Source organism: Protopterus annectens, chromosome 3.part1 (assembly GCF_019279795.1).
Source record: "Protopterus annectens isolate FY-2018-M chromosome 3.part1, PAN1.0, whole genome shotgun sequence".
NCBI classification, from domain to species: domain Eukaryota; kingdom Metazoa; phylum Chordata; order Ceratodontiformes; family Protopteridae; genus Protopterus; species Protopterus annectens.
Window position 1 is genome coordinate 713,961,246 of NC_056732.1, and position 27,677 is coordinate 713,988,922.

The 27,677-nt window shown below is 45.0% G+C and overlaps 1 protein-coding gene across 1 annotated transcript in view; it reads right to left on the reverse strand.

Annotated features, from left to right (window-relative positions):
- RAD21 (RAD21 cohesin complex component) overlaps nucleotides 1-27,677 on the reverse strand; it is a 2,133,215-nt gene that overhangs the window by 1,346,831 nt on the left and 758,707 nt on the right. Inside the window, exon 6 of the mRNA XM_044067070.1 lies at nucleotides 11,981-12,087. Coding sequence (XP_043923005.1) covers nucleotides 11,981-12,087 — 107 coding nt within the window. The remainder of the gene's footprint in view (nucleotides 1-11,980; nucleotides 12,088-27,677) is intronic.

The window sequence follows — 27,677 nt, forward strand, 5'->3', positions numbered from 1 at the left end:
TACTACCTCGGCTCCGGCCGGAGCCGAGGGGCCACAGAAACTGTGGACTGAGACTTATCGGCTCCAGCCGAGCCGATGAAGGTAAAGGTTGAGAACCAGGTCTCGGCTCAGTAGCCAGAGCCGAAGACCTAGATGCCTTAGAGGGCTTCCCTGTTGAAACAGACAGGGAATCCTCTGGCTTGAGTAAGCCTCTAAGAATCAATTTATTCTTTCTTTCCTGCAGGACCCTGGGGCTGAAGCCATGGCACACAGCACAGGAGTCCTGCAGGTGCAAAGGCCCCAGACAATAGACACAAGAAGTGTGAGCGTCTGTCAGAGACATTTTCTGACAGCACGCATCACACTTCTTGAATCCGGAGACCTTTGCTTCTTTAGACATTTTTATCTGAACAGGTGTACACAAACACGCACACAAACACACTAGTTACACCCTGTCAGATTAATTATAATAAAAACAGTACTAGTAATTTAACTAAAATAATACACACACACTCCACTAGGGGAGGAAAGGCCTATAGGCCCAAGGGAAGAACCAAAGGTTCTTGAGGAAAAGAACGGAAAATTTATGGAAGGGAATAAAAAGTTTTCTAAACTACACTAAACTAAGTAAATATATTAAATTAAAGGGGTTTTTAAAGACTAATTTCAAGAAGAAATAGTACTCACCAAGAACCGGTAGAAACAACCAACCTCGAAGCTGTAGCGGCAAATGAGATCTGAGGTAACTCTCGCCTAGCATTGTGGGATATAAGGGGAGCCTCGAGCCGGTGGAACCAACTCTCGAGCTTTTAGAGTGGCCGAGTCGGAGCCGAGGTCGGCTCCGAACCCATCCAGCAAGAATGAAGGCGAGATAGACAACTTAACATCAGCATTTTCCAAAACAAGTACTTGAGAGGAGCACAATCTACTAGGATATCTTCTGTAAAGCAAAAGTTCCATAGTATGGTAAACTGACTGGTCTAAGATACAAGATTCTTTTTAGAAATTGTTTCACTGGCAGCTGTAAAAAAGGAGGATGCAGTAGTAAAGGCAAGCTGATAGCAAAGAAAAAGCAGCACTGAAAAGATGCACAACCATAGCCTGTTTTGTAAAGTTCTGAGACAATTTAGGACCTCTGACACTGGCTGTATTTGCTGACTGCTCAGATCCAGAAAGATCACTGCTGAAAGCCAATGTGGCTGAAGTATAGAGTACACACCTCCCCAAAATCTATCTAGGATTGTGCTGTCTTTTGGTCATGTTTTGCCCTGGGACCAACTTTCCATAATCTTCTGATGACCTCGAAGAGATAACCACGTCTGCCACTGGGTTCCTAGAGATGTGCAAGTGTTTTGGACTCAGAAACCTATCCAATTTCTTTGCTACATGGGGTTGGGGATCTGCTGGTAAGGATGTTGCTAATAAATCACCAATAGTAAAAAGTGGGCTTATGTTCCTCTCCAAGTTCGAGAGGCAGAAATACTAAGACATTTGTCTTACTACTTAAAATGTTTCCTCCCCAAAAAGTGTTCCCAAATGACAATGTTGCAGGGAAGGAAATGAGATAGACTGGGGGTGTGGGGGATTTCGAAGCCATATGAGAAAATTATACCATCCTAGTTGAGTAGGTCTAAATTCTCCTCACCCTCTTCAGAGGAGCGGATGTTTCTGGTGCAAGCAAAATCCCTTTTTTACTATTAAAATATTTAGAGCAAGAAGGCAACACAGACTATCCACCACTCCAGATAACTTACGCACATAAGGGGCAGTTACCCAGACATGGCCACTTTGGGAAAACCATCTCCAGAGGTTAAAAAAAATCCCTAAACTATCAAGTTACCTATACCTTTCCTACTTAAAATATAAAAGTGTTCCAAAGCTGGAGACAAAACACTGAGCTTTTTTTTTGAAAAAGCATCATGTGCTGTTGCCAGAAGTCCACTGTTCAAACAGTATAAGTGTAAATTCTTCCTATCAGCAGCCCAGAGCCACATGTTAACATGTTTCTGTGAGCCCACCTCCTAGGGGGTAGACAGAGGCCAGTACAGATATAGACACCACTACTAGAAACTGAAACTCAATCTTGCTGGTTGAAGCGTTCTTGAACCTACGCAATGTAGAGATTGCAGGCTTTCTCCTTGGCATTTACTCAAGGCTTCTCATTCCACTGCAATCCTTACACTAGGCTCATTTTTGTAGATTTTTTAGGAGGGCAGTTCCTAATGAGAAGCAGATGACTTTTCTGATGCCAGCAACACAGCAATTAAATTTAACCCTGCTGTAAAAGCATGGCTTTTCTGCAGTCTGCCAGGTTAGTCTCCCTTAGCCAAAAAAAAAAAAAGGCACTCTGAACAACCCTTATACCAGAGCTCATCCCCTACACTCAAAAGGGTTTCTCCAAGGAGCATGTTAAAATGAGAATTGACAGCTGTTTCCGAAATTTAACTCAAACCTTACAGAAACAGCACAGAATACATGAGACCTACTCCAATGGGGTGCTTACCTTTCAATAATTCACAGCACTAGCTCTGATGCAGTGAGCTTGATATAAGCAACCACTTACTTGTACAATGCAAGTGCACATGCAAGAAGCAACAAAAAATCCTGAAATTGGTGAGAGAATTCAGATTCTAACATGCATTTTCAAATGGGAAAGGTGCCTGCTTGCAAGTGCTTTTGTTGAGCTTGAGTCAGTCTAGTGAGGTAGACAGGGGTAAGGCAGATTCTCATGAGTAATTAGTTGCACTGCAAGAATGATCCATATGAAAAACATCTGCCCCCCATTTAATGGTGCAGTAATGAAGAGGCAAAAAGTACAGTTTTGTGCCTACCATAAATGTAGATGTCCGATAGGTATGCATCTGCAGTCATCACATATGGGTTGTCCTGCCTCAGGCAGCCCTTCGGTCGGCCGGATTCCAAAGTCTGGGTCCGGCGTCGGCTGATGTCGCACTTTCCCCGAAGTCAGAGCACCTGGGGTATAAAAGCATCAGCCGACGCCATCTTCCTCAGTTTTTCTTGCCCCAGATGCCAGGTGCCCTCTAAGGAAGGCTAAATTTGGAGAGATGCATTTAAAAATCCAAACATGCACAATAATATAGAAACAAATACACCATAATAGATCACCCCAGCTAGCTATAAGAGGGGTAAGTACCCAAGAAATACCACAGAGGGGAAGGAGGGAGGGTAAACCTGACTGCAGATGCATACCTATCGGACATCTACATTTATGGTAGGTACAAAACTGTACTACGTCCTTCAAGGATGCATCTGCAGTCATCACATATGGGTAGAATACCATAGCCAATCTGGGGGTGGAGGAACAATGTAAAGGATGGTGTAGCTAAAATGCCCTGCAGGACTGCCGCAGCAAAGCCTGCTCTGGATCTGGAATATAAAGGTAAATTGCAATGCTTGGCAAATGTATGCACAGAGCTCCATGTAGCAGCTTCTAAAATGTCCTTGGTAGCCACCCCTCTTAAGAAGGCTGTGGAGGTGGCTGTGGCTCTCGTGGAATGAGGTCTAATGTTAGCTAGCACAGTTTTTCCATGAAAGGAATAACAAAAACGAATGCAATTCCCTATCCATTTTGAAATTGTCTGTTTGGAAATTGCTTTTCCTTGTGTACCAGCAGCATATGCTACCAACAGCTGGTCAGTTTTTCTGTAACCTTTAGTTCTGTCCAAGTAGTAGCGCAACTGTCTGTGTATGTCCAGGGTGTGCAGAAGTTTCTCCCCTCTGTTTTGTGGATTTGGAAAGAAGGTAGGCAAGTGAATAGCTTGATTTAATGAAACCCTGGATACCACCTTTGGCATAAATGTAGGATTGGTTCTCAATGAAACTCTGTCCTGATGAAAAATAAGAAATGGCTGTACTGCCATAAGGGCCTGTAACTCAGATACTCTTCTTGCTGAGGTTATGGCCAGAAGGAATGCAGTCTTCCAAGACAGTAACTGTAGTTCTGCAGATGCTGCTGGTTCAAAGGGAGGCAGTGTTAGTTTTTCCAACACGAAGTTAAGGTCCCAAGTAGGTAGAGGTGGTTTCCTTGGAGGATTGATGTTTTTGATTCCTCTTAGAAACTGCCTTAGGGGAGGATGAGAGAAGACGTGGATCAGTATTGTACTCTGCTGAAATTGCTGAAGCATGAATTTTAATGGAAGAGTAAGACAGACCATTGTGGAACATTTCTGCCAAGTATTCCAGAATATGTGCCATGCTCATCACTGTCGCATCTAGGCCCTTTGTTGTGTTCCAAATGTGAAATCTTTTCCATTTTGCTGAATATGCCTTTCTTGTGGAAGGCTGGCGAGCTTCCATAATATCTTTCAGTCTCTGGGATAGCTTGTCCTGAGGAGTCGTCGAGGTATTTTCCAGGCTGTTAGTTGCAAGGTTTTCAGGTTGGAATGCAGAGTTTTGTAATTGTGCTGTGTCAGAAGTGGCCATAGAGGAAGAGGCCATGGTTTCATGCGTGACATGCTCTTTAACAGTGGGTACCAGTGCTGTCTTGGCCAGTCCGGAGCTATCAATCACTTTTGGCTGCTCTGTCCTGATCTTCAGTAAAACCTTGGTCATTAATGGGAGGTGGAAATGCATACACTGTTAGAGTTCTCCAGCTGAAAGAGAGGGCGTCCACTTTCCATGCTTGTGGGTGGTATGTCCTTGAGCAGAATTTCTTCAGTTGATGATTGTGGGGGAGGCAAAAAGATCTAAGTCCGGCCTCCCCCATGATTGTATTATCTGTAGAAAGCTGTCTGGGTGCAGCATCCATTAGTGTGCATCCATGATATTTCTGCTTAAGCTGTCCGCCAGAATATTGTCTTTCCCTGGCACAAACTGGGATTGTAGCTGTATATTGAGTTTCAAGGAAAGTTCCCATAGATTCATTGCCAGCCTGCAAAGAGGATAGGAATGGGTGCCTCCTTGCTTGTTTATGTACCACATAACCGTGGTGTTGTCCGTCCTTATTAGCAGATGGCCATGATGCAGAAAGGGTTTGAAGGCTTCGACTGCATGTATCACTGCAAGCATTTCCTTTTGGTTTATGTGCATGCGTAGCTCTTTTTGTGACCATAGACCTTGAATGCATCTGCCCTCCATGTGCGCTCCCCATCCGTGGTCTGAAGCATCTGTTGTAATGGTTTGGCTGGCTATTGGTTTGCTGAAAGGCAGACCCCTGTTTGACTGGCTTGCTTGAGCCCACCACAGAAATTCCTTTGGAAGGCATGGAATGAGTGGTATCAAAGTTTCCAGGCTGTGACTGTGCTGAGTCCATAAACTCCTTAGGTACCATTGTAGTTTCCTCATATGTAGTCTTGCTTACGGAATCAGAAGGATGCAAGAAGCCATGTAACCCAGGGCCTGCAGGATTTTCCTTGCAGTCAGCTGGGTTTGTCTTGTCAGATTTTTGAAGTAGTCTGGTAGTTGACTTTGTTTTTCTTCTGTGAGGAAGGCCATTTGGGTGGTTGTATCTAGATCTGCACCCAGAAAGGTTATTCTTTGGGATGGAACAAGTCTTGATTTGTGAAAGTTGACTGTATATCCCAAGGTCTGAAGTAGGTGGATGGCATAATTCAAGTGTTTTACCAAAGTTTGTTGGCTGTCCGCTTGTATAAGGCAGTCATCCAGATATGGGTATATTTGAATCCCCTGAAGTCTGCAGTGTGCAATTACTGATGCCAGGCATTTCGTGAATACTCTGGGTGCAGTAGATAAGCCAAAAGGCAATGCTGAGAATTGATAATGCTCTGACCCTGCAAGAAATCTGAGGTGTCTTCTGCAACTTTGTCTGATAGGGACATGCAGGTATGCCTCCTTGAGGTCTAGAGTTACCAGCCAAGACCCCTTGCCCAGCATGGGAAGGAGCTGCTGTAGAGTCAGCATTTTGAACTTTGGCACAATAAGATAAGTATTCAGTGCGGACAAGTCGAGAATAGGTCTCCATTGTTTTTCTTTTCTTGGAACAAGGAAGAGTCTGGAATAAAATCCTTGGCCTTGTTCTGGGAGAGGAACCTTTTCTATAGCTTTCATTTGCATTAAGCTGGAAATTTGTTTCAAAGCCTCTGCCCTTTGATTCGGTGGCAGGTCTGGCATGCCCTTTCTTTTTGGTAATGTGTGGAAATGAAACCTGTATCCTTTGTCTATTATTTGTAGTGTCCATTTGTCCATTGTAATACTGTGCCAATTTTCTGAGAATAAAGTAAGCTTTCCGCCCAAAGGTGCTTCCAATTGAGCCCTGGTTAGCGGTGTTGAAGTCATTGAGCCTGTCCTTGTGCAGCAGGTGAAGGTCCTGCATTACCTCTCTGGTTGGGAAGCTGCCATTGACGTCCTCTGTAGGAGCCTCTAGCTTGCCCTCTACCTCTGGCATGTCTGTTCTTGCCTCTCTGAAACCTCTGTGTCTGGAAAGGACCAATTCTTTGAAGGCCAATTCCTGCTGAATCTTGGTGGTTGCACTTGGAGAAAATCTTTGACTGTTTGTACGGATTTTGCCTTTTCTTCAAATTTCTTTAGGACCTCTTGAGCCGTGGAGCCAAATAACTTTTGCTTTTCCAGAGGAGCATCCAGCAGCTTTGCTTTAACATGGTCTGGCAGAGACTGTTCCTTCAGCCAAGCATGCCTACGTATGACTGCGCCAGTCACAGCTGACCTACATGAAGCTTCCAATGCATCATAACCACATTGCAAGAAATGGTTGCTAACCTGTTGTGAGTTATGTACCAGATCCTGAAGTGACTTCCGGTCTAGGGGGTCAGGTGAAGACAGTTTATGCAATTCATCTAACAAATACTCTTGGTACTGTATCATATGAAATTGACAATTTAATGCCCTCATAGAAAGAGTAGCAGAAGTATACACTTTTTTACCCCATCTCCCTAAAGCTCTGGACTCCCCTTCAGAGGGGAGAGGATTTTTAGCAGTGGCAGCTGCAACCCCTTTAGGGCCCTGGGAAATAGTTTCTGGATCAGCAGAGTGGGCCTTGTAAAGGTAAAGATGCGAGTCCGGGACCCTGTAGTACCTATCGGGTTTGGCAGGAGCCGGAGGGAGAGAATCAGGGGTTGTGCTAGAGTCAGAGTACACATCATCAATGACATTCAAAACAGGAGGAATAGCTAAAGGTCTATGCTGAGGCAAATGTAAAAAGGTCCTTAATCTTTTCCTGGAATCAGAGAATTCCTGGCCCTGCCATTGGAAATGCTCTCTCATGGTGTGTAGTGTCTCCCCAAAGGAAAACTCTTCAGGAGGGGAGGCCGAGGGAATAGATTCCTCTGCATCAGAATCCTTGTAGGCCGAAAAAGCCTCCTCCTGGCGGTCCGAGAGAGTAGAGCCATCAGAGGCCTCATCTGAAGAGTGGGGATCAGAGGGCTCAACCCTTTTGTCTGGAGGAGGTTGAGAGCCCCTGTCCGGATGAGGTTGAGAGCCCCTAATTAAGGAGATAAGATCCTCTGCTAAGCTTAGAATCTGTGAACCAGTAGAGGGTCCCTGAAGGATAACCTTGGGAGGCAAAGCTTTTGAGAGTTTAGCAGCTTTAGCCCTGGAGAATGCCTTAATGGACATGGATGCAGGAGGCCTGGGTGCACCACGTGCTGGTGTAGATTTGTCTAAAGGAATGGTGTCGGAAGGTTCCAGGACACCAGTTTCTGTTGGAAATTCAATAACAGACTCAGCCGGGGCCTCCGGGACCGAGGTAGTCGGTTGAGCGTTTCGGTAATTGGAAGTACCAAGGACTCTGTTTCAGCCGAGACAGAGACACTCGCGGTAGGCCTGGCCGTGGTTTCAGCCGAAACCGCGGCCTGCGTGTGTCAGTCCTTGTCCTTCCGTTTCTTAACTAAATGAGAAGTCGGAGTCTCCGACGGCATCTTATATGAAAAACTAGCCCCAAAAAATTCCTCTGCTAACTCCGCCCGACGTCTAAGTGTGCGTCGGTTGAAGGAAGCACAGGCAGAACAGGCCGAGACGTCGTGGTCTGGGCCTAGGCAGGGGAGGCAGTAAGAGTGGAAATCCTTATGAGGTATTTGTTTCCCACAAGTTAAGCAATTATTAACTTTATCTGACATAGGCTGAGGCAAGAAAGAGTCCCCAACGGGGTACTTAGCTTTTTGAAGTCTTCGGTAGCTGAATTACAGGAGCTGGCCGACCGGCACTTGCGAACTGCTTCTGCTTCGGGCACCACGGCAAGAAAGACGGAGGAAGATGGCGTCGGCTGATGCTTTTATACCCCAGGCGCTCTGACGTCGGGGAAAGTGCGACATCAGCAGACGCCGGACCCAGACTTTGGAATCCGGCCGACTGAAGGGCTGCCTGAGGCAGGACAACCCATATGTGATGACTGCAGATGCATCCTTGAAGGACATCAAGGTAGTCATTCTTTGTGCAGAGGGACACCACAGACAACTGTTTAAAGTAGTCAAAAGCACCACGAAGACTGGCCACCATAACAGCAAGAACAGTGTTCAAGCCTGGACATTGTACCCTGAAAGAAGCACCAAAACCATCACCCCCAACTACAAGGGAGACACTACAGGAGTATGCCTACTCTGTTCCAATAAAGGACTTCCACCAAGCATGAAGATAAGGTTTCTCCCAATTACTGTTTGTCACGCCACAGGGCTGCAATTACAGCAGGAAACAAAGGGGGGTTGCCTCCTAAAGTCCCTGGACTAAGTACTAGGAGACAGTCAAGAAACCTTTCCCCTACAAGGCATCAGCCACTACAGCTGATACCCTGTTAGAGACTCTGGGTACTGAAAAAATCCCACATGGTAACTTTTTTTGTCGGGGGGGCAGTGCAAAGTGGACCTCAGGGAGGACTCCAAAATGTAGGTGTGATAAAAGGCATCCATTTCTGTTTAAAACAATCCAAGTACCTCCCCAGGAATAAGGGAGGTTCTTAGCAAGGTGACATCATAAAAACAAATTGGAAGTGGTGGATGAGATCAAAAGCTAGATGCAACTCCCCCCATCCCCTATGGGAACCAGAAAGGTGGCCAGAAATGGACAAAACCAGAAATATTGGAATAAACCCTTCAACACTGGGACAGCATCATTAAGTAGCAGAAGCAATGTAGGTCTGAAGAGTGCTACTCAAATGAATGAACCACAAATACAATCGTCTAGGGCAGGACCACTGATCCCCCATAGCACAAGTGGGAAAATCACCCACCAGTTTGATGGATAGTTTTCCAAAAGGTTATCAACTCTGATAACACTCTTCTATCCCCAACACAAATGCAGTATCAAATCAGGTTTAGAACTGCAGTGAGTAAAAAAAAACGAGGGGGCTGCTTCTTTGAGTGAGATCAGAGCTTCAGTGGAATCAAGTCCATTGAATATGTGGGAGAAACAAATGCAGGTTTTATAAAAAAGAACTGGAAACAGTAGCACACCTTGTTGCTGGTTGTGACATACTAATGGTAGGAGGACTGTATACTGAAAGGCATAATAATGTGGCAAGACTGTTGCACTGAGGATTGTGCAGAACGTTATGGTACTAAAGTAGATGAAACACTGGAAACATGAGCCACATAGCATTACAGAAAATTAATACTACATCCCATCACCCATAGCCAATAATTAAAAAGATAGATGCAAGAAAACCAGATGTAGTGGTCCATGAAAAGACAAAAGTAGCAGAGATCATTGAAACCGCTACCACCAGTGACTACAGTGTCTTGCGTACAGAGTCAAAACATCAGGATTTGCAGGCATAAACAAGAGCAATGTGGAAGATACCCAGACAGTTCCAATACCAGGAAAAGCAATGGGTCTCATCAAAAATCTACAATCCTACCTAGATATGTTATTAATATATGTAACTCTATGAAATGCAGAAATCATTACTGGGCACGATGTGGGTGCTGCGAAGTGCATTTCAGGCTGACAAAGATTGAAATACTAAATTTCATGAACTTTAATCATACTTAAACTTTGGAATGGGGTTAATTCCCATTATGGTATTAGAAACCCAAAAGACTTGGAGAAATTAAAAAACTAACCAAGTGTTCCAAGTACAGGCATTTCTCAAAGACAACACTCACTCAAGATCTTGTAGCTGACCAGGATTAAAAGAAAGGTTAACAATAGGTACTTCACAGAGGACCAGTTTCTTCAAGAAGTCAAACAAATCCTGAATAGGCTGGCAGAATACTTGCAAGATATGACTGTCTAGGATTATTGTCCAACTAAGGGACATCAGTTTGCAGATGGGACCAAAAACAACAGCACAGCCAAAAAATAGTGAGACATATGGTGTTAAGCAAAAACTGGAGTCTCATGATTTTCTTTGAGACCAGACTCAATGTGCTGTACAAGTTCACCAATCTTCCTCACTATGTAGGATTTGGGGAAGATGAAAAACAGGCAAGCTCTGCACACAGTAAAAAAGCACTCCTGATGCTTTCCCAGAACGCTATAAGCTACCAGGTTGCAAAACAGTCAAATGTGGTATCCGATAGCTATTCTGGGCTGAACACACAATGCGGGAGGAGGGACTTGTACAGAGCGGCTGCCCCCCCACCCCCATTTTTTTAAGGGGATGAAGACAGCATCCTGAATGGCTGGTGCCAAGGGAGGACTAAACTCAAGGCTCAAGCCAAGTTTAAAATGTCTCTCAACCCCCAAGGATGTCTAAAATGGATAGATCCATCATTAGGCAAGGGCACTCAAATCAGTCCTACTAATATTCACAGTTAAGCAGTGACGGTGAACCATGACTATTACATGCAGTGTGTCAAACTAGAGCTAGTTAACTGTGATCCAGTGCTGTATCGCATGCTAGATTGACAGTACTTGTGCTTGGCTCACACCCATGCTAGCCAGTCCCAGGAAGAGAAACCTGTGTCATCCATGGGCTCCAGCCTATCGTCACATGACATACCCAAGGCTGGGAGCAGCTATCTCCCTCCAAACTCACTCTCGACCAAAGCAAAGGACTTGTTAAATTCCAGTCTTCGCTGTGGTGAGCAAGCTTAGTACCTGCAGTATCCATGGGGGCTGTTTAATTAGAAGGCAATTGTCTATCAGACAAGATCTTCCAGAGTCTGTCCTTGTGGCAATGTTCTGACTAAGCCTGGGCCTTAAGGGGGACACATCTGACATTTTCTGTGCAAAGATGGGCAACTAGTGCCTTTTTCTTAGACACACAAGCCAAAAAAATCTCTCAACATTTAGCTGGGTTGAACTTGGCATCTCAATCTTAGGCTCTTCAACACAGAAAAGGGAATCCCAGTGCAAGTCTTTTGTAGTTATCAGTAAAAGACTTCAGTGTTACCTGGGCAAGCAAACCTGAGTTTAATAAGAAATTCCAACATATGGCGAGTTTGTGTGTGTGTGTGGGGGGGGGGGGGGGCTTGCAAGCTCAGTGTATGAACATACTTACACAGCATTCAGTTTATGTCATAATACAGTTGCCTAGACACCACTGTGTAACTTTAGAGATCGCCAAATTCAGACTGATGCAGAAGAAATACTCAAAACCACAAGGAGGATCCTTCATTGAAACAGTACAAGAAATGCAGCTTGACCTTGAGATTATGCCCAAAGAAAAATGAAACAAAATTAAGCACTACATTCCCTATCCCACCACTTTTTATATAAAGTAAAGCTCTCTGCAGTAAAACCATCTGAAAGTATTTAAGAATCTAAAGATGAATGAACTCAACAGGAAATATAGCTGATGAGGACATTTGCAGCTGTAATACTGAAAATGTTTACACTAAGGGAAGGCAAGGTGCTGGTAAGCAAACTGTACTACTGCTTGAAAGACAGAACAGATGGAACACACTAAAAAAATTCATCTAAAGGGGATTGCCAAAGACAAAAGAACTGCTACCGGATGGTGGTGTGCATGGGAAAAACTGGGAGCATTAGTAAATTGTAAGGGAAAAGAGCATACCAATTACCTTTTACTTTATCAAACTCGTTAAAAAACTAATCTACTAGCTATCAAACCTCCTATACCAGACAATCACAACTGTACATTAGTGTGCATGGAGACGAAAAAACTTACCAAAATCATTATCTTGAAGAAGGTTGAGATTTCCAACTTCTTCTCTCATTGTGATTTCTTCCACTCTGCTCTGATTGAGACTAAACTGCTGAGCCACATCAATATCACTACAATAAAAAACATGAGACAACAAAAAGTCATTGTAACAGTGGTGTTTAACTTGTAGTTCAGGATCTTAAACTCATAGCCCTCTGACCTCAAGAGCCTTCAAAGCTAGCATAATTATAGGTAAGAGAAGGAAGCTATTATTACATCTAGCAGCATTAGCTACGTTCCTTTTTGTTTTGGAGATCATAGCCTTCAGGATAGTGTGCTAGCCCTCATACAGCCCTCACATGGTCATTTTAATTTAGGACACTTGACATGCACACAGCAAACTGCAGAAGAGTCCACAGCAAAACTAATGCACTTTTCAACAGACATCAAGCAGACATCAATAAGAACCATTTAAAAATATACTTTTGCACCATCAGATCTTGAAATACCACTTCTTGTTGCAACATCCAGCAACTTTAGATTAACACAGGGAACCTTCCTTCAGTATAAACATACCATCTTCAGCTATCAACCCAAATACACACTATCTTTATACAAGCAGCTCAACATTTACTGATTACACAATAAATGTGAAAATGGTAGTAATACATCAAGAAATGATTCTTCTAAACCCTACAACAAATCAAAGACCAGTTCAATATACTACAATGACAAATCTAAACAGCTTACTTGGGCAAAGACTAGCAGAAAACAAGCAAAGAAAAGAAAAAGCAAAAAACACACCTCAGAGTCTTACCCACTAGAAAGAGGGAAGATCCTGTTAGAAGACAACTCAGATGCAGTATCAAAAGTTACTGATGGCAGGTGGGGATTATTCCTGGAAAGCCAAAGCTAACACTGCAGATGAGGAGCCAGCCTTTGACGGTACAAGTCAATGCTGTAGCTAAAGTAACAGGATTACATTTGCACTTCCTTTAACTGCAAAAGGCAACAAAAGCATACCCAATCTGCCTTAACTGTTTGCCTTCTCTGTTTGCCTTCTCTATTCCCCCTCTTAAGGCCTCCTTCTTGTATACTTCTTGCATACTTTCCAAATACTACCCCTTATATGAACCACAACTTCATGTGTCCCCAACCCTGTGTAAGTACTACTGCACCTGTGCTTGCCCAATCCATGTCACTGATCCACCCACCCCAATCCTTCCTGTTCAGGATGACTAGTATACAACTCCCTTGAACCTGGATGTAAATCTCATCTACCTTCACTCTTCTGGTGTACAGTAACAGTTACCGCTGCATTACCTTCAGATAAAATTCCCCACTCAGTCTGAAGATTAGGCAGCAAAACAAGATGAACAGATTCAGAGACCGTTAAATTGCAAATATTTGGCATTAAGGAATGATTAGTTATGAGTCAAACCCTGTCCTAAAAATACACGACAGCTGGTAAACTCTGAAACCCTTTTAAAGCCAATGAAAAATTTCAAAGTTAATTTTCAAGACGCAAAAGCAGCTGGTTCAAAAGGTGATAGGGTTAACTTAACATACCTCCAATCTCAAGGAGAAGGAACAGATTTCCTGGAGGGGTCTGATGTGGAGGCAGCCCACAAACTGACTTCAAAGTGAAGAGGCTCAATAGGATAAAAGCTGAAATGCCTGACAAATACTGCTCGACAAGGGTTACTGTAGGACCTGCGTTGAGTAGCTCATATAAGGTATTTTACTTAATGTGGGTCCTGCCCTCTGTTGTGGCACTACAAAGAGAATCTTTCCATTTAGAAACATACAATTTTCCAGCCTCCTTTACTTTCTGTAGCATAGTGAAAATATTTTTTCTTTCGGCTTTTCCAGTTAGGGGTCACAACAGCAGAACTCCGGGTCTGCTAATGACTGGCAGTAGATTTTTATGGTGCCGAGGTGCCAGCTTGACACCCAACCTTCAACAAAGGCATGCCCATTCACGCATGTCTTTCGAACGCCACTCGGCCACGAGGAGGACATGCAGACTCCACACAGTAGGTACTCCAACTGGAGCATAGTGAAACTGCCTAAAGGAATTAGAAGCCTATCATCCAAATTGAGGTTCAATGTTAAGTTTGGATGAATGACAGAGCCCCTTTGCTTAGAGAAAAAAAGTACCATGTCGTACAACTTGTGGGGACTGCCCTTGACTAGGTGTAAAAGGGAGAACCAATGCTGTCTGGGCAAAAAGGGAGCAACGCACTTGTATAGTCTCTCTAAATCTTCAGAAGAGCCACTGGGATGAGTGGAAAGGGAGGGAAATGTACAGGAATTCCCCTTTCCATGGAAGGAGGTATCCATTTTTCCAAGCTTCAGTGCATGGTGTGCTAATGCAAAACATCTGGAACAGTTTACAGTAGAGGCAAAAAGAACCTGTGGAGTTCACCACTGATGGAAGACCTGTTCAGCATCCATTCGTGAGGACTGCCTTGGATCTGCTCAAGTAGTCTGCCGCCGTGTTTTGCTATGATGAGGTGTAAACAGCTTGGAGAAAAGGGGGGATGAATTTCAAAATCCTAAACCTGCAAAGACTGCAAAAACTTGCATTTTTTCCAGCTTGCTGATGCACAAAAGGATGGTGGTATTATCTGTTAAAATTTGAAGATCCGGAGGAGGAGAGTCTGAAGGGCAATGATCAGGGCTTTCAGAGTTATGCATTTACTCCCCCATTTGGACTAGATTCCCAGAACTTTGATGCCATTTTAACAGCCCATCATACAAAATTTGAAGCATCTGTTTAGGGCATGATGGGGACTCCTGAATTAATCTAAATCTCCCAAAACCGTTTTCTTAAAATTCAAGGAGGATTTAAAGAACAGCAATGGTGGGCCCAAAACAATTTTGATATCAGTAAAGTCGAGGAGTTTGGCATTCAGAACCAACTGAAGTGGATGGTATGAACCCCACAGCTCTATCTCTTGCACCATTTTGAAGACTTGTCAGGGACAGTAATAGGTTGCAAGAAAGCAAAAGTTGTATACTTATCATAACTATAGATCTGTGATGTCCGCTGCCTCCTGGTTCAACCTGTGGGTGTTTAGATCCTATATCTGCCAATTCCAAAGTCTCTAGCCCTCTTGGCTTCGCCTCTTACCCATAAGTCCCACTCATTGTAATCCTCAGTTTGCCCCAAGACATTAACTTCCAAACACTCGTACATCTGTAAATATATACTAATGAAGATTCTCAACTCATTCACTCTAACGGATCTCATGAAATTTGCACTGTAACTTCCAATGCACAGAGCCTAAGCCTTCAGACAAACAAATGTCCTCTCAGTTCAAATAAAGGTTAATCTCTGGAACCATAGGGATTATGAAAGTATAATAAATGGCAAACCCTTCAGCAGTAATTTTTCTAGTGGTGGCATTCTTTAGGTTCTAGGTCTTAAATTGAATTTTATAACTCACAGTTAACACACTATTACATTTACAATATTTTGGAAACTTATAATCTCAGCAACCACTCAAGTTACACTTATACGGTCAGCATCATTTTATTCACATAGCCGACAGCATTCATAAGAGACTAAGGAGTTCTTGTCTGTTTTGTGGTTGAGAAAATTCACATTTTTCTAAATACCTACACAAATTAATATCAAAAACAGTTAATCTCTTAACCTGCACTAGACAGAGGTCAAGTATTAATGCAGTTGAGTTTGCCATTATGTAAGCTTTAAGAAGAATTTTAAAAACAGTCTATAGCATGGTTTTGGAATTATTGCTACAACTATGAACAAGCAATATTTGACACCTAGAGGTGCCAGTAGGAGTTAACTGCAGATGCACCTGGAGACGTCACTCTGAGGTAACGAGATAAACCAAGTACAACTCAGGACTCTAGAGATAAGGAACAGACTTACTTCCAATGTCCAGTCATCTCAGAAGGGAAGACTTGCCATGGGTCTATAATATATATTCAAACTTTCAAAACTTTGAATCCCATATGTTCAACATACAGTCGTAGTTTGAAAGATAGAAAATACAATTTAAAAAAAGAAAAAAAACTTACCTTAACGGTTGTACGCTTCTTCAGATCTAAATAACTATAACTAAGAAAGTGCTTATATAGTGCATTTAATTGCTATATAATTATATCTATTAGTTAATTAATCAATTTGCATAGTAATCATTAGCTAACATAAAAAACCTGTTACTTTAGATAGTAGCAATCATTTGAGCATAAAACATTTGCTGTCTCTGAAGAAAAACATTATAGGTATCTATCTAAAAACACTCTAAAACATGTAGAAACAAAACACACTGATAACATTTAAAATGTACATGTAAAGCACCTGTATAAAAACACAATAACAATTTTACGGAATCATAGTAATAATAAATCATATTATGTACATATAAACGTCGGTAAAAAGCTGACGTATTGTATATACAGCGTTATCGTCAGCACAGAAAGCTAGGTTACTATGGAAAATAGCAGTGACCAACCATATGACTGATTGGGTGTATAGAAAAATGTGAAATCTATAAAATATATATAATACCTCAATGAAGAAAAGTTTTCTTCATTGAGGTATTATATATATTTTATAGATTTCACATTTTTCTATACACCCAATCAGTCATATGGTTGGTCACTACTGCTATTTTCCATAGTAACCTAGCTTTCTGTGCTGACGATAACGCTATATAGCTATATATACAATACGTCAGCTTGTTACCGACGTTTATATGTACATAATATGATTTATTATTACTATGATTCCGTAAAATTGTTAGTGTTTTTATACAGGTGCTTTACATGTACATTTTAAATGTTATCAGTGTGTTTTGTTTCTACATGTTTTAGAGTGTTTTTAGACAGATACCTATAATGTTTTTCTAAAGAGACAGCAAATGTTTTATGCTCAAATGATTGCTACTATCTAAAGTAACAGGTTTTTTATGTTAGCTAATGATTACTATGCAAATTGATTAATTAACTAATAGATATAATTATATAGCAATTAAATGCACTACATAAGCACTTTCTTAGTATTAGTTATTTAGATCTGAAGAAGCGTACAACCTAGTACGTGAAAGCGCTCATCTCTTCTGTTTTATATTCAATAAAGAAGAACTGTGTTTTGCTGCATAATCGTGGTGGTCCTCATCCTTGTGTTGTTCTACGTTGCTCCTGCTGTTGGTTTTTAGTGGTGAGGACCTTTGGAGGTTTTGCTGGGATTGTGCTATACATTTTTACCTTAACGGTGCGAGAAGGGGGCAAGCCCTCTGTGTCCCCCCTACCCACAATACTTAAACACACCAACTCTGAGACCGCACTTCAGTGCAAAACAAGGAAATTCTCCCATTCCGTACCGAACGGCACCATTACGTTTAACCTTTGAACACTTGAAATGGCGATCATACGGTGTCGAACATATGACACTCGACATTTCAAGCATTCGGTGTTCTAATAGGAACCCACTTGCCATGACAGTAAGGATAAGGGCAGGTGGGGGTGGGCTTGAATCAGATGGAGACAGACAACATATATCTATTGTTATGGTAAATACATAACTTTACCATCTGATGGTGTTTGCTCAGTCTGGCATCAACCTGCAGGACAGGCCCCAGCCACAAGTTCCAAGGAAGGAACTAAGGAAGGATGTTCCACAAAGTACAGTTGCATACGCTTACTATAAATGTAGATGTTGGAGTGCATTCACTGTTGCAGTCATCACATGTGGGTTATTCCCTGCTGTGGTAGCCCTCGGCTGGTCCAAACACCAGAGAGTCAATGTTTTTGTGCATCGACTGCAGTCGCCTGTAGTATGACGTCAGGTCATCAATGCTATAAAGCAAGGCAGCAGATGTCATTACATAAGTTTTTCTTGCCCTAACCCGTCAGAAGCACAAGGGATTAAGGTAAAGTGGCCCTAGTGGCTAAAAGCCACCGTGGGAAGCATATATCCCCCTAGGGGAAAAGAATATAAGGGGGAAGGAGGGAGGGAAACCAGAACTGCAACAGTGAATACACCAACATCTACATTTATGGCAAGTGTACACAACTGTACTACGTTCTTAGTGTTTCACTGTTGCAGTCACCACCTGTGGGAGGATTCCCAAAGATGAGAGGGGTGGAAAGATAGGTTAGACTCCTAGGCATGGGTGAGAAAGCCCTGCAGAACTGCAGAGGCAAACCCTGCCCTAGACTTAGAAAAAAGAGATGCTTTGTAAAAGGTATAGACAGAGGTCCAGGTGGCAGCTTCCAAGATGCCCCTGGCGGGGGCTCCTCTGAGGAAGGGTGTGGAAGTGGAGGCTGCCCTAGTGGAATGGATACAAATAGATTGGGGGGGTTCCCATGAAGTCTGTTAGCAGAAATGGATACAGTGCAACATCCATTTTGAAATGGTTTGCTTGGAAATGGGCTTCCCCCCTCTGCCTCTGGGGCAAAGCTGACAAGCAGTTGGTCTGTTTCTGAAGGGTTTAGTATGGTCTAGATGATAGGAGTTGTCTGTGGACATTTAGTGAGTGCAGAATTTTCCCCCTTGTTTTGAGGGTTGGGGAAGGTAGGTGTATGGCCTGGTAGAGGGTCACATACGATACCACTTAGGGCATAAAAAAGGAGCTAGTCCTCTGGGAGACCCTGTCTGCATGGAAAATGAAGGGCTCGACAGCCTTGAGAGCCTGAAGTCCTAAAACCCTTTTGGCTGAGGTGATAGCTAGTAGGAAGACCGTATTCCAAGAGAGGAATTTCAATTCTGTTTAAGCAGCAGGTTCGAAAGGGGCCAAGGTTAGTTTTTCTAAACCTAAAGTCAGGTCCCAGGATGGCATGGGAGGCCTTCTGGGAGGTCAGATATTAGAAGCCCCTCTGAGGAATTGTTTAATGAAAAGATGAGAAAAGAGGGGTACATCTGAACCGTAATGGGCTGAAAAGTACAGCTGTGTACACTTACCATAAATGTAGATGTTAGAGTGTATTCACTGTTGCAGTCATTACATCTGGGTAATCCTGTTGGCAGGTTTCCCTCAGTCGGCCTGAATTCCAAAGTCTTGGGTCCTGGGTCGGTTGCTGTCGCCCCTTCCCTGACGTCAGGTAGTCAAGGGTATAAAAGATGCAACCGACGCAATTTTCTTCAGTTTTTCTTGCCCCAGATGTCAGGTGCCCCCAAAAGGGTATGCTAGAAATATATATATATATATAATATACATGCACCAAAATAAACTATGTTCATTTACAAGCAAATACACCACATAGGTTGTATAGATCAGAGAAGTAAAAATAAGTTCCAGCAGAAATAAGGGGGATGGTGGGTGGGTAACCTAGACTGCAACAGTGAATACACTAACATCTACATTTATGGCAAGTGTACACTACTGTACTATGTTCTTCGTGTTTCACTGTTGCAGTCATTACATTTGGCTAGAATCCCAAAGCTATGGGGTTGGGGGGCTGGAGCTAAACAACATTAGGAGCAGCTATGAAGCCCAGCAGAACTGCAGTGGCAAAGCCTGCTCTGGATTTAGAGTAAAGTGGCAGAATGTAATGCTTTGTAAAGGTGTGCACTGAACTCAAGTAACAGCCTCTAAAATGTCTTTGGTTGGTACTCCCCTGAGAATGGCTGCAGAAGTGGAGGCAGCTCTGGTTGAGTGTGGCCTAATGCCCTTAGGCACTGGCTTGCCATGCTGAGAGTAGCAGAAACGAATGCAGTGACCTATCCACTTTGAAATAGTCTGCTTGGAGATGGCCTTTCCTTGTGATGCTGCAGCATATGCCACTAGCAATTGCTCTGTCTTTCTGAAAAAAAGTTATGTACTCACCATAACGTTCCATCTGAGTGGGTAACTTCATTTGGTCTGCAACCTGTGGGACATCTGATCCATCCTCGGATCCGAGCCGGCAGCTTTACCTAGCTAAAGATCCGAGCTCCTAGCTCCTCCCCTACCCATGATCCCCCGCTACACATCCCCCATCCTCAGATTGAGTTTGCCTATAGAGACTCCACAAGACCCTCGAAAGAGGCCAGTAACCTACTGCCTAACAGAATGGACAATCCTCTCCTTGGTCAAGAAGCACGAAACTGGTTAGGGGGAATGGAGGGGGGGGGGTCGGTTGCAAACAAATTAAGTTACCCACTCAGATGGAACATTAGGGTGAGTACATAACTTCTTTAACTGAAGTGGTTAACTTCATTTGGTCTGCAACCTGTGGGACAGAGTCCCCAGCTACCTAGAAACCTTGGGCGGCCCTTAAGGAAGAATATTCCGGAGCACCGCAGAGCCAAAGGAAGCCCTACTCCTGGAAATCATATCCAATTTATAATGGGAAATAAATGTATGAGAGGACCAAGTAGCTGCTGAACATATGTTGTCTAGAGAGACTCTACACCAGAACGCTGCAGAGGTAGCTATGGATCGGGTTGAATGAGCATGGATTCCCAAAGGTACTGGGTTTGCTCAAAGCTAAATAGGCTTGAATGATGCATTGTGAAATTCAGTTGGCTAATGTCACTTCGGTAATATGCTTACCCAAAGACAACTTGGCAAAGGACACAAACAATTGGTCAGATTTACGGTTAGTCGCTGTCCTGTGCAAATAAAAACGCAGTTGTCTACGCACATCCAATTTGTGTAGTGTACATTTCCCTTTGTTCTGGAAATTGGGAAAAAACACTGGCAGATTAATAGACTGATTAATATTCGACTCAGAGGCTACTTTAGGGAGGAAGGAAGGTTAGTCCTGAGAGAAACTCTGTCCTTATGAAATATTAGATAAGGGGGTTTCATACAGAGGGCGTGAAGCTCAGACACTCTCCTGGCCGAAGTAACTGCAACCAGGAAGGCTGTTTTCCAAGATACAAATTTCAACTGAGCAGACGTGGCCGGCTCAAAAGGAGGGCCCGTCAAAGCCTGTAGGACCAGTGTTAAGTCCCATGGTGGGACCGCAGACTTAACTGATGGTTTTAACAGAAAAGCGCCTTTTAAAAAGGTTTTGCAAATCCTGGTGGAAGCCGGTGATCCTACATCATCCCCCACATGAAAATGAGAGATGGCTGCCAACTGTACTTTAACCGTAGATGCACTGGGCTCCCTGATAAAAGATATGGGGCAGAAATTAAAGAATCGTCGGGATAGGGACAGTAAAAGGGTCCAAGCCTCTGTCTTTGGCCCAAATGGAAAAATGTTTCCATTTACTACCATAGATTTTTCTGGTAGAAGGTGTGTGTGCTGCTACCAGAATGGCTTTCACTGGTGACGAGATACCGTGAGTCCTTGCTATCAGCGGAACTGGATCAACCAAGCTGTGAGCTTGGTCGCCCAGGTTTGAGGGTTGTAATCCCGCAGGATGAGAAATTAGATCTGGAATGGGATCCAAGATCCAAGGAGGAACTACACTGAGACCGCAGGTAAGGGAACCAGAAATGGCGAGGCCAGAATGGGGCTATGAGGATTATCTTGCTCCCCAACTGATGAGCTTTCTGCAGGAACTTCATGAGCGGAAGTGGGGGATAAGCATAAAGGAGACCGGGGGGCCAAGCATGAACCAGAGTGTCTCAGGGGCTCTCCCCTACTGGGGGAATTAGAGCGGAATAATCGCTGCACTTCGTGTTTGATGGAGAAACAAAAAGATCGCAGTAAGGTAGACCCCATTTCAGGAAGATCTGTTTCGCTACTAACGGGTTTAGAGACCACTCGTACGGTGTGAGGATCAAGCGACTTAGCTTGTCTGCTAGGATGTTGGTCTGGCCCGGAATGTGCATTGCTACCAGAAAGCGGCTGGTGGAGATCGCCCATTCCCAAACTCTCATGACCTCTTGGCAAAGGGGATAAGATCTGGTTCCTCCCTGTTTGTTGATTTACCAGACTACAGCCATGCTGCCTGACTGAATTGCAATAGTTCCCGGAGGAAGGTGGTCTTGTAGGGCTTGCAACGCCAAAAGCACCGCCCTCATCTCCAGGACACTGATATGCAGAACAGTCTCTGAGGAAGCCCACATGCCTTGGACGGTTCTTCCCACAACATGCCCCCCCCCCCCCATCAACTCGAGGCGAGAAACGTCCGTGGTCAACGTGGCTTGGGGCTGAGGCATGACGAACTGTCTCCCCTCTCGCAGCTCCTGAGAGTGTAGCCACCAGAGAAGGGAGTCCTTGCAAACCCTGCTCAAGGGAATCGGGGTATGTTCAAGGGGTGCAGCAAAAGTGGCCATTGGACCTGAAGAGTCCATTGAAGGATTCTCATGCGCAGCCGCGCAAAGGGCGACAGACCTATGGCCGCCGCCATGGAGCCCAAAGCTCTCAGGACCAATTCCGCAGGTGGGGCTGGGACTGGAGAATTCCAAAACATGAAGAGACAAACTGCGCAACCTGTCTGTTAGAAAGGCCTTGGAATGGCGTGTATCTATCTTGGCCCCTATAAATTCCAGAACCTGCACAGGATGAAGGAATGATTTTTGAAGGTTTACAGTAATACCTAGACGCTGAGTGAAAGCCGGGGTATAATCCCTGGCCAAGCAGAGCTTATGCCTGGTGGAGGCGGTGAGGAGCCAGTCGTCCCGATACAGAAAGACTTGAATGCCCTGAAGTCTCAGGTGGGCTGCGACCACTTCCATGACCTTGGTGAACACCCTGGGGGCTGAGGTGAGGCCGAATGGAAGAGCCTTGAACTGAAAGTGACTGGCTCCCAGCCGAAAACAGAGTAACCTCCTGGATCGTCTGTCCATCAGAATGTGGTAGTACGCATCCTTGAGGTCTATGGAGCACATCCAGTCGTTCTCCCGTAGGAAGGGGAGAATAGATTACAGAGTGACCATCCGGAATTTCTCTTTGGGGATGAACAGGTTTAGAGATGAGAGGTCTAGTATAGGCCTCAGTTCCCCGTCTTCTTTGGCACCAAAAAGAACCTGGAGTAATTTCCCAATCCAGACTGGCCTGGGGGGACGTGTTGGATGGCTCTTTTCTAATAGCTTCGAAATTTCCGAAGCTGCCGTCTTCCCTTTGATCGGGTAGGAAATCGGGGAGACGTTTCACAGGAGGGGAAAAGACTTAGAAAAGGAATGGAATAATCTCTGGATATAATTCGGAGCACCCACCGGTCCCGTAGTAATAGACTCCCAAGTTTGGAGGTGCTCCGACAGATGCCCCCCAACTGCCTCCAGAGAGGGACAGCCGGGTAAACCCTCAGGGCTGTTGCGCGGGTCTCTCCGAGAAGGATTCTCGTGACCCGAGATTCCTCAGCCCCCCTATGCCTCTGGGCCGGCATCCACCTTGTCCTCCTCTGCCTCTGAAGGACGAGGAATCCGAAGCGGGACAGGACTGCTGTGATTTCCAGAACCACATCATCTTTTGTCCCCCCTGGTTCCTCGAGAAGGACCGTTGGGGATTAGAGAAGCGGATCCCGATGGCAGACCGCATCTTCCCGGCCTTCTCACTTTGGACGAGCATGTCGCAGACGGTCTTGCCAAAGAGCGTAGAACAGTCAAAAGGCGCGTTAGCGAGGGATGCCTTGAAGGGTTCTGCAAAATCACAAAGGCGGAGCCAGGCATGGCGCCGCAGAGCGATGCCTGCTCCGCTGGCTCTAGCCGCTCCCTCTGTGGCATGGGAATAGCCACATAGATGTGTTAGTAATAGATTTCAGAGTGGCCATGTGAGTCAAGAAGGTGCGTTTGTCCTCGGCCGCCATGAACTCCGGGGGGGGCTCCAGCGTATTCCTTAATCAAGTCTCGCTGGAGCCTGAAAACATGTCCCATATAGTTCAGCACCCTCACAAAGAAGGTAGCTGAAGCAAACATCTGCTTTCCAATGCGGTCCAACGTCCAAGATTCCTTATCTGGAGAGTGGACCAAGGAACTCTCCTGCGCTAGTTACTTCTTGGTGGCAACCGCCACCACCATGGCATCCACTGGAGAACCTTTACACCAAGCCAGCCTATCAGAAGGGGGGCTAAGTATCTTGTCTGGCCTTCTGTGAATTGGCTCCACGGTGTCCGGCTCCTTCCAAGCCCAAGTCCACAAGGGGGTCAGCGGGGGGGGGGGGGGACTCCCAAGAAGTAGATGGGCCTGCATCGAACGTATCCAGAAACAGACTCATCCGAGGAAGGTTTTTGGGCAAACCACCCTCCTCTGATTCGCAGCATTTCCATGATGTCTCCAAAGAAGACATCCTCAGGGGGCGACCTTGGGGAACCTTCCACTTCCTCCAAATCTGAGTCCTCTGTGAGGGACTCAGGGGAGTCCAGGTGCCTCCTTTTGCACTTCCGTTTGTGAGGAACCTCCTCGGTGGGGCTATCAGAGGAGGGCTCATGCACAGGGTCTTGTTCCTCTAAGGGAACCAACTGGAGCACCGATGCAGGCAGTCTCTGTGGCCAGATGACCGAGGACAGGTCCAAATGCGCAGGGGTGACTGATGGATCCGCAGCCCGGACCGGGGATCTGGAAGTCAGACAGCTCCCTCTCCACTACATCAAACTCAGAGTGTGAACCGCACTCTCCTGGCTCCGAGAGCAGCCCCCTCGGCACCGATGCAGGGACCGGCGTCGGAGCCGAAGCGGTCGGACCCGAGAGGGAAGTGTGCTCCGACCTAAACTGCGCCGAAGACACAGTTCCCCCCACGGATCTGATGCTCGGCTCTCGGCTCAGAGAGCTAAGATCCGGCATGCTCGAGGGCATAGTCGGCGAAGTAACCAAGACTGTCGGCGCCAATGGATCCCAGAGTCCGGAACGGCACAGATCTGAAGACTCCAAAACCTGATACTGGGTCGAAAGAGCGATCGGGGTAAAGAAAGGGTCTGAGCTTCCCCAGGAGGGGGGAGCTTGGAGCACCCCCATCTACATTTGAGCCTGCAAGAAACGACGCATCATCCGGCCCAAATCAGCGTCGGTCAAGCTTCTGGTGGATCTGGAGGAGGTCGCCGAGGTGGGCCAACTCGAGGGAGAATGGTACTCCTCTTCCGGCTCTGGGGAAAAGCAAGGAAAACGGAGCCGAGAATGAGGAGAACCAGAGACCTTCTTAGCAGGACTAGCTAGCTTAGCTGGTGGGGCCGAGGGATGAGACTCAGCCCGCCTTTTATGCCTATGCCAGTCCTTATCTCTCCTCTTCTCTTAAGAGGAAGAGTCCCCTTTACCCTGAGAAACGGAGGGAGTTTGAGTCCCCAACAAGGGAGGGGGGATCGGAAGGCATGGAAGCCGCAACCGCGACCAGTACCTTATAGGGAAAAGAGGAAGAAGAATCCGGGGGCAACAATCCCACCAGAATTAGCTTGTTACTCCTATCCCTGATAGCCCGGGGGTTGAAAGCTGCACAGACCTGGAAGCTGGTGGATAAATGGGCCACCCCCGGGCAAATAACACACTGAGTGTGGCAATCGGCTGGGGACAGCTTATGACCACACTCAGTGCATTTAGAAAAAATGGCTTTAGGCCCTTCAGCCATCACACTACACACCCACTAGGGGGAGGGTTGAAAAACAAATTTGAAGAAAAATTACCTCAAAAATATTAAAGTATACTAGTTGGTAAAGGGGGCTAAACCATACACAAATTCCTGAAGAGAAACTATTTTGAAAGTTTTATAGAACTAGAAATCTCTCTCCCACGCCAAGAACTAGTCTTTAGAAGCTGCTATAAGCCGCGGCAAACTAGATCTGAGGATGGGGGAAGTGTAGCAGGGGATTATGGGTAGGGGGAGAAGCTAGGAGCTCGGATCTTTAAGCTGGGTAAAGTTGCCGGCTCTGATCCAAGGATGGACCCGATACCCCACAGGTTGCAGACCAAATGAAGTTAACCACTTCAGATCTTCAGTTTTGTCCAAATAAAATCTGTGTGTACGTCCAAAGAATGCAGAATTTTCTCCCCCTTGTTCTGGGGATTTGGATAAAAAGTTGGCAAATGAATAGTTTAAGGGCTACACTGGACACCACCTTAGGCATAAATGTAGGGTTCGTCCTCAGTGACACCATGTCTGGATGAATTATAAAAGGTTCCACAGCCAAGAGAGCCTGTAGCCCTGACACTCGTCTTGCAGAAATTATTGCTAGGAGCAGAGCTGTTTTCCAAGATAAAAACTTTATAACCGCAGTAGCAGCTGGCTCAAAAGGAGGTAGGGTGAGTTTTTCCAAGACATAATTGAGGTTCCATGCAGGCATTGGCGATCTCCTAGGAGGCCTTAAATTTGTTGGCTCCTCTGAGGTACTGCCTTAATAAAGGATGTGAAAAGAGTGGTGGCTCTGTATTGTAATGAGCCAAAATGGCAGAGGTGTGAATTTTAATTGACGAAAAAGATAGGCCTTTGTCCAGCATCTCAGTTAAGTATTGCAAAATCTGAGGAACATTTCATACAGCTGTGTCAGTTCCTTGAGCTTGGTTCCAAACACAAAATCTCTTCCATTTTCCAGCATAGGATTTTCTAGTACTGGGCCTTCTGGCTTCCAAAATGACATCCATCACAGCTTTACTGAGAGGTGTGGTTTGTATGGCTACCTTAACCACCATGCTGCTAGGTTTAGAGTCCTGAGTTGGCTGTGCAGAATCTGATTTAGTTGAGACAGTAGATGAGGAATTTGAGGTAAGGTCCAGGCTGGGCATTGAGAAGTTCCTTAAGATCGGGTACCAGTACTGGCGGGGCCAGTCTGGGGCGATCAGAATCATTTTTGGCTTCTCCTGTCTCACCCTTTAGGAGTACCTTGCGGAGGAGAAGCAGTGGAGGAATGGCATATACAGATAGGTTTTTCCAGTTGAAAGACAAGGTGTCCACCTTCCATGCTTGTCTGTGATAAGTCCTTGTGCAGAATCCTTTAGTTGATCATTGTGAGGGGAGGCAAATAGATCTATGTCCGGGCGTCCCCATTTCTTTATCATGCTGAAGACTTGTGGATCCAGGTGCTACTCGTGGGGATCCATGAGGTTTCTGCATAGTTCGACTGCCAGAGTATTTTCCTTTCTGGCAGGAAATGTGCCTGCAGATGAACCTGGTAAGTCAATGCTGTGTCCCATAAAGCCATGGCTAGTCTACAAAGGGGGTAAAAATGCGTGCCCCCCTGTTTATGTACCACATGACCATTGTATTGTCTATCAATAGTTGTCCCGGATGAATTAGGCCCTTGAAGGCTGTCAGGGCATTTTGAACAGCTAGCATATCTTTTTGATTAATATATAGATGCATTTGATTTGTGGACCAAGTGCCCTGAATGCCTTTTCCTGCCATGTGGGCCCCCCAGGCATAATTTGATGCATCCGTCGTTAGGTTCTGCCTGGATGAGGGTAGTGAGAATGGCGGTCCCTTGTTTTGGTGACACCATCAAAACTCCTGTTGCAGGCAGGGAATGAGAGTAATCATTCTTTCCAGACTGTGGCAATGTTGTGTCCAGACACTTTTTAGGTACCATTGAGGTTTCCTCGTATGCAGTCTTGCATATGGAATTAGGATGCAGGATGCCATGAAGCCCAAAGCCTGCAGAATTTTTCTTGCAGATAACTGGGCCTTTGTTGCCATTTCCTTGAAATAGTCAGTTGCCTTTGTCTGGCGTGAGATAAGCCATCTGGGCAGTTGTATTTAACCTTGCACCCAGGAATATTACCTCTTAGGAGGGTACTAGTTTTGATTTATTTTCATTGACTGTGTACCCTAGGCATGTTAAAAGTCTTAAACGCCAGACACTGTACTAGAATGTCCTTGTTCTCTGCTTGAATGAGGCAGTCGTCCAAGTAAGGATATATTTGTATTCCTTTTTGTCTGCAGAAAGC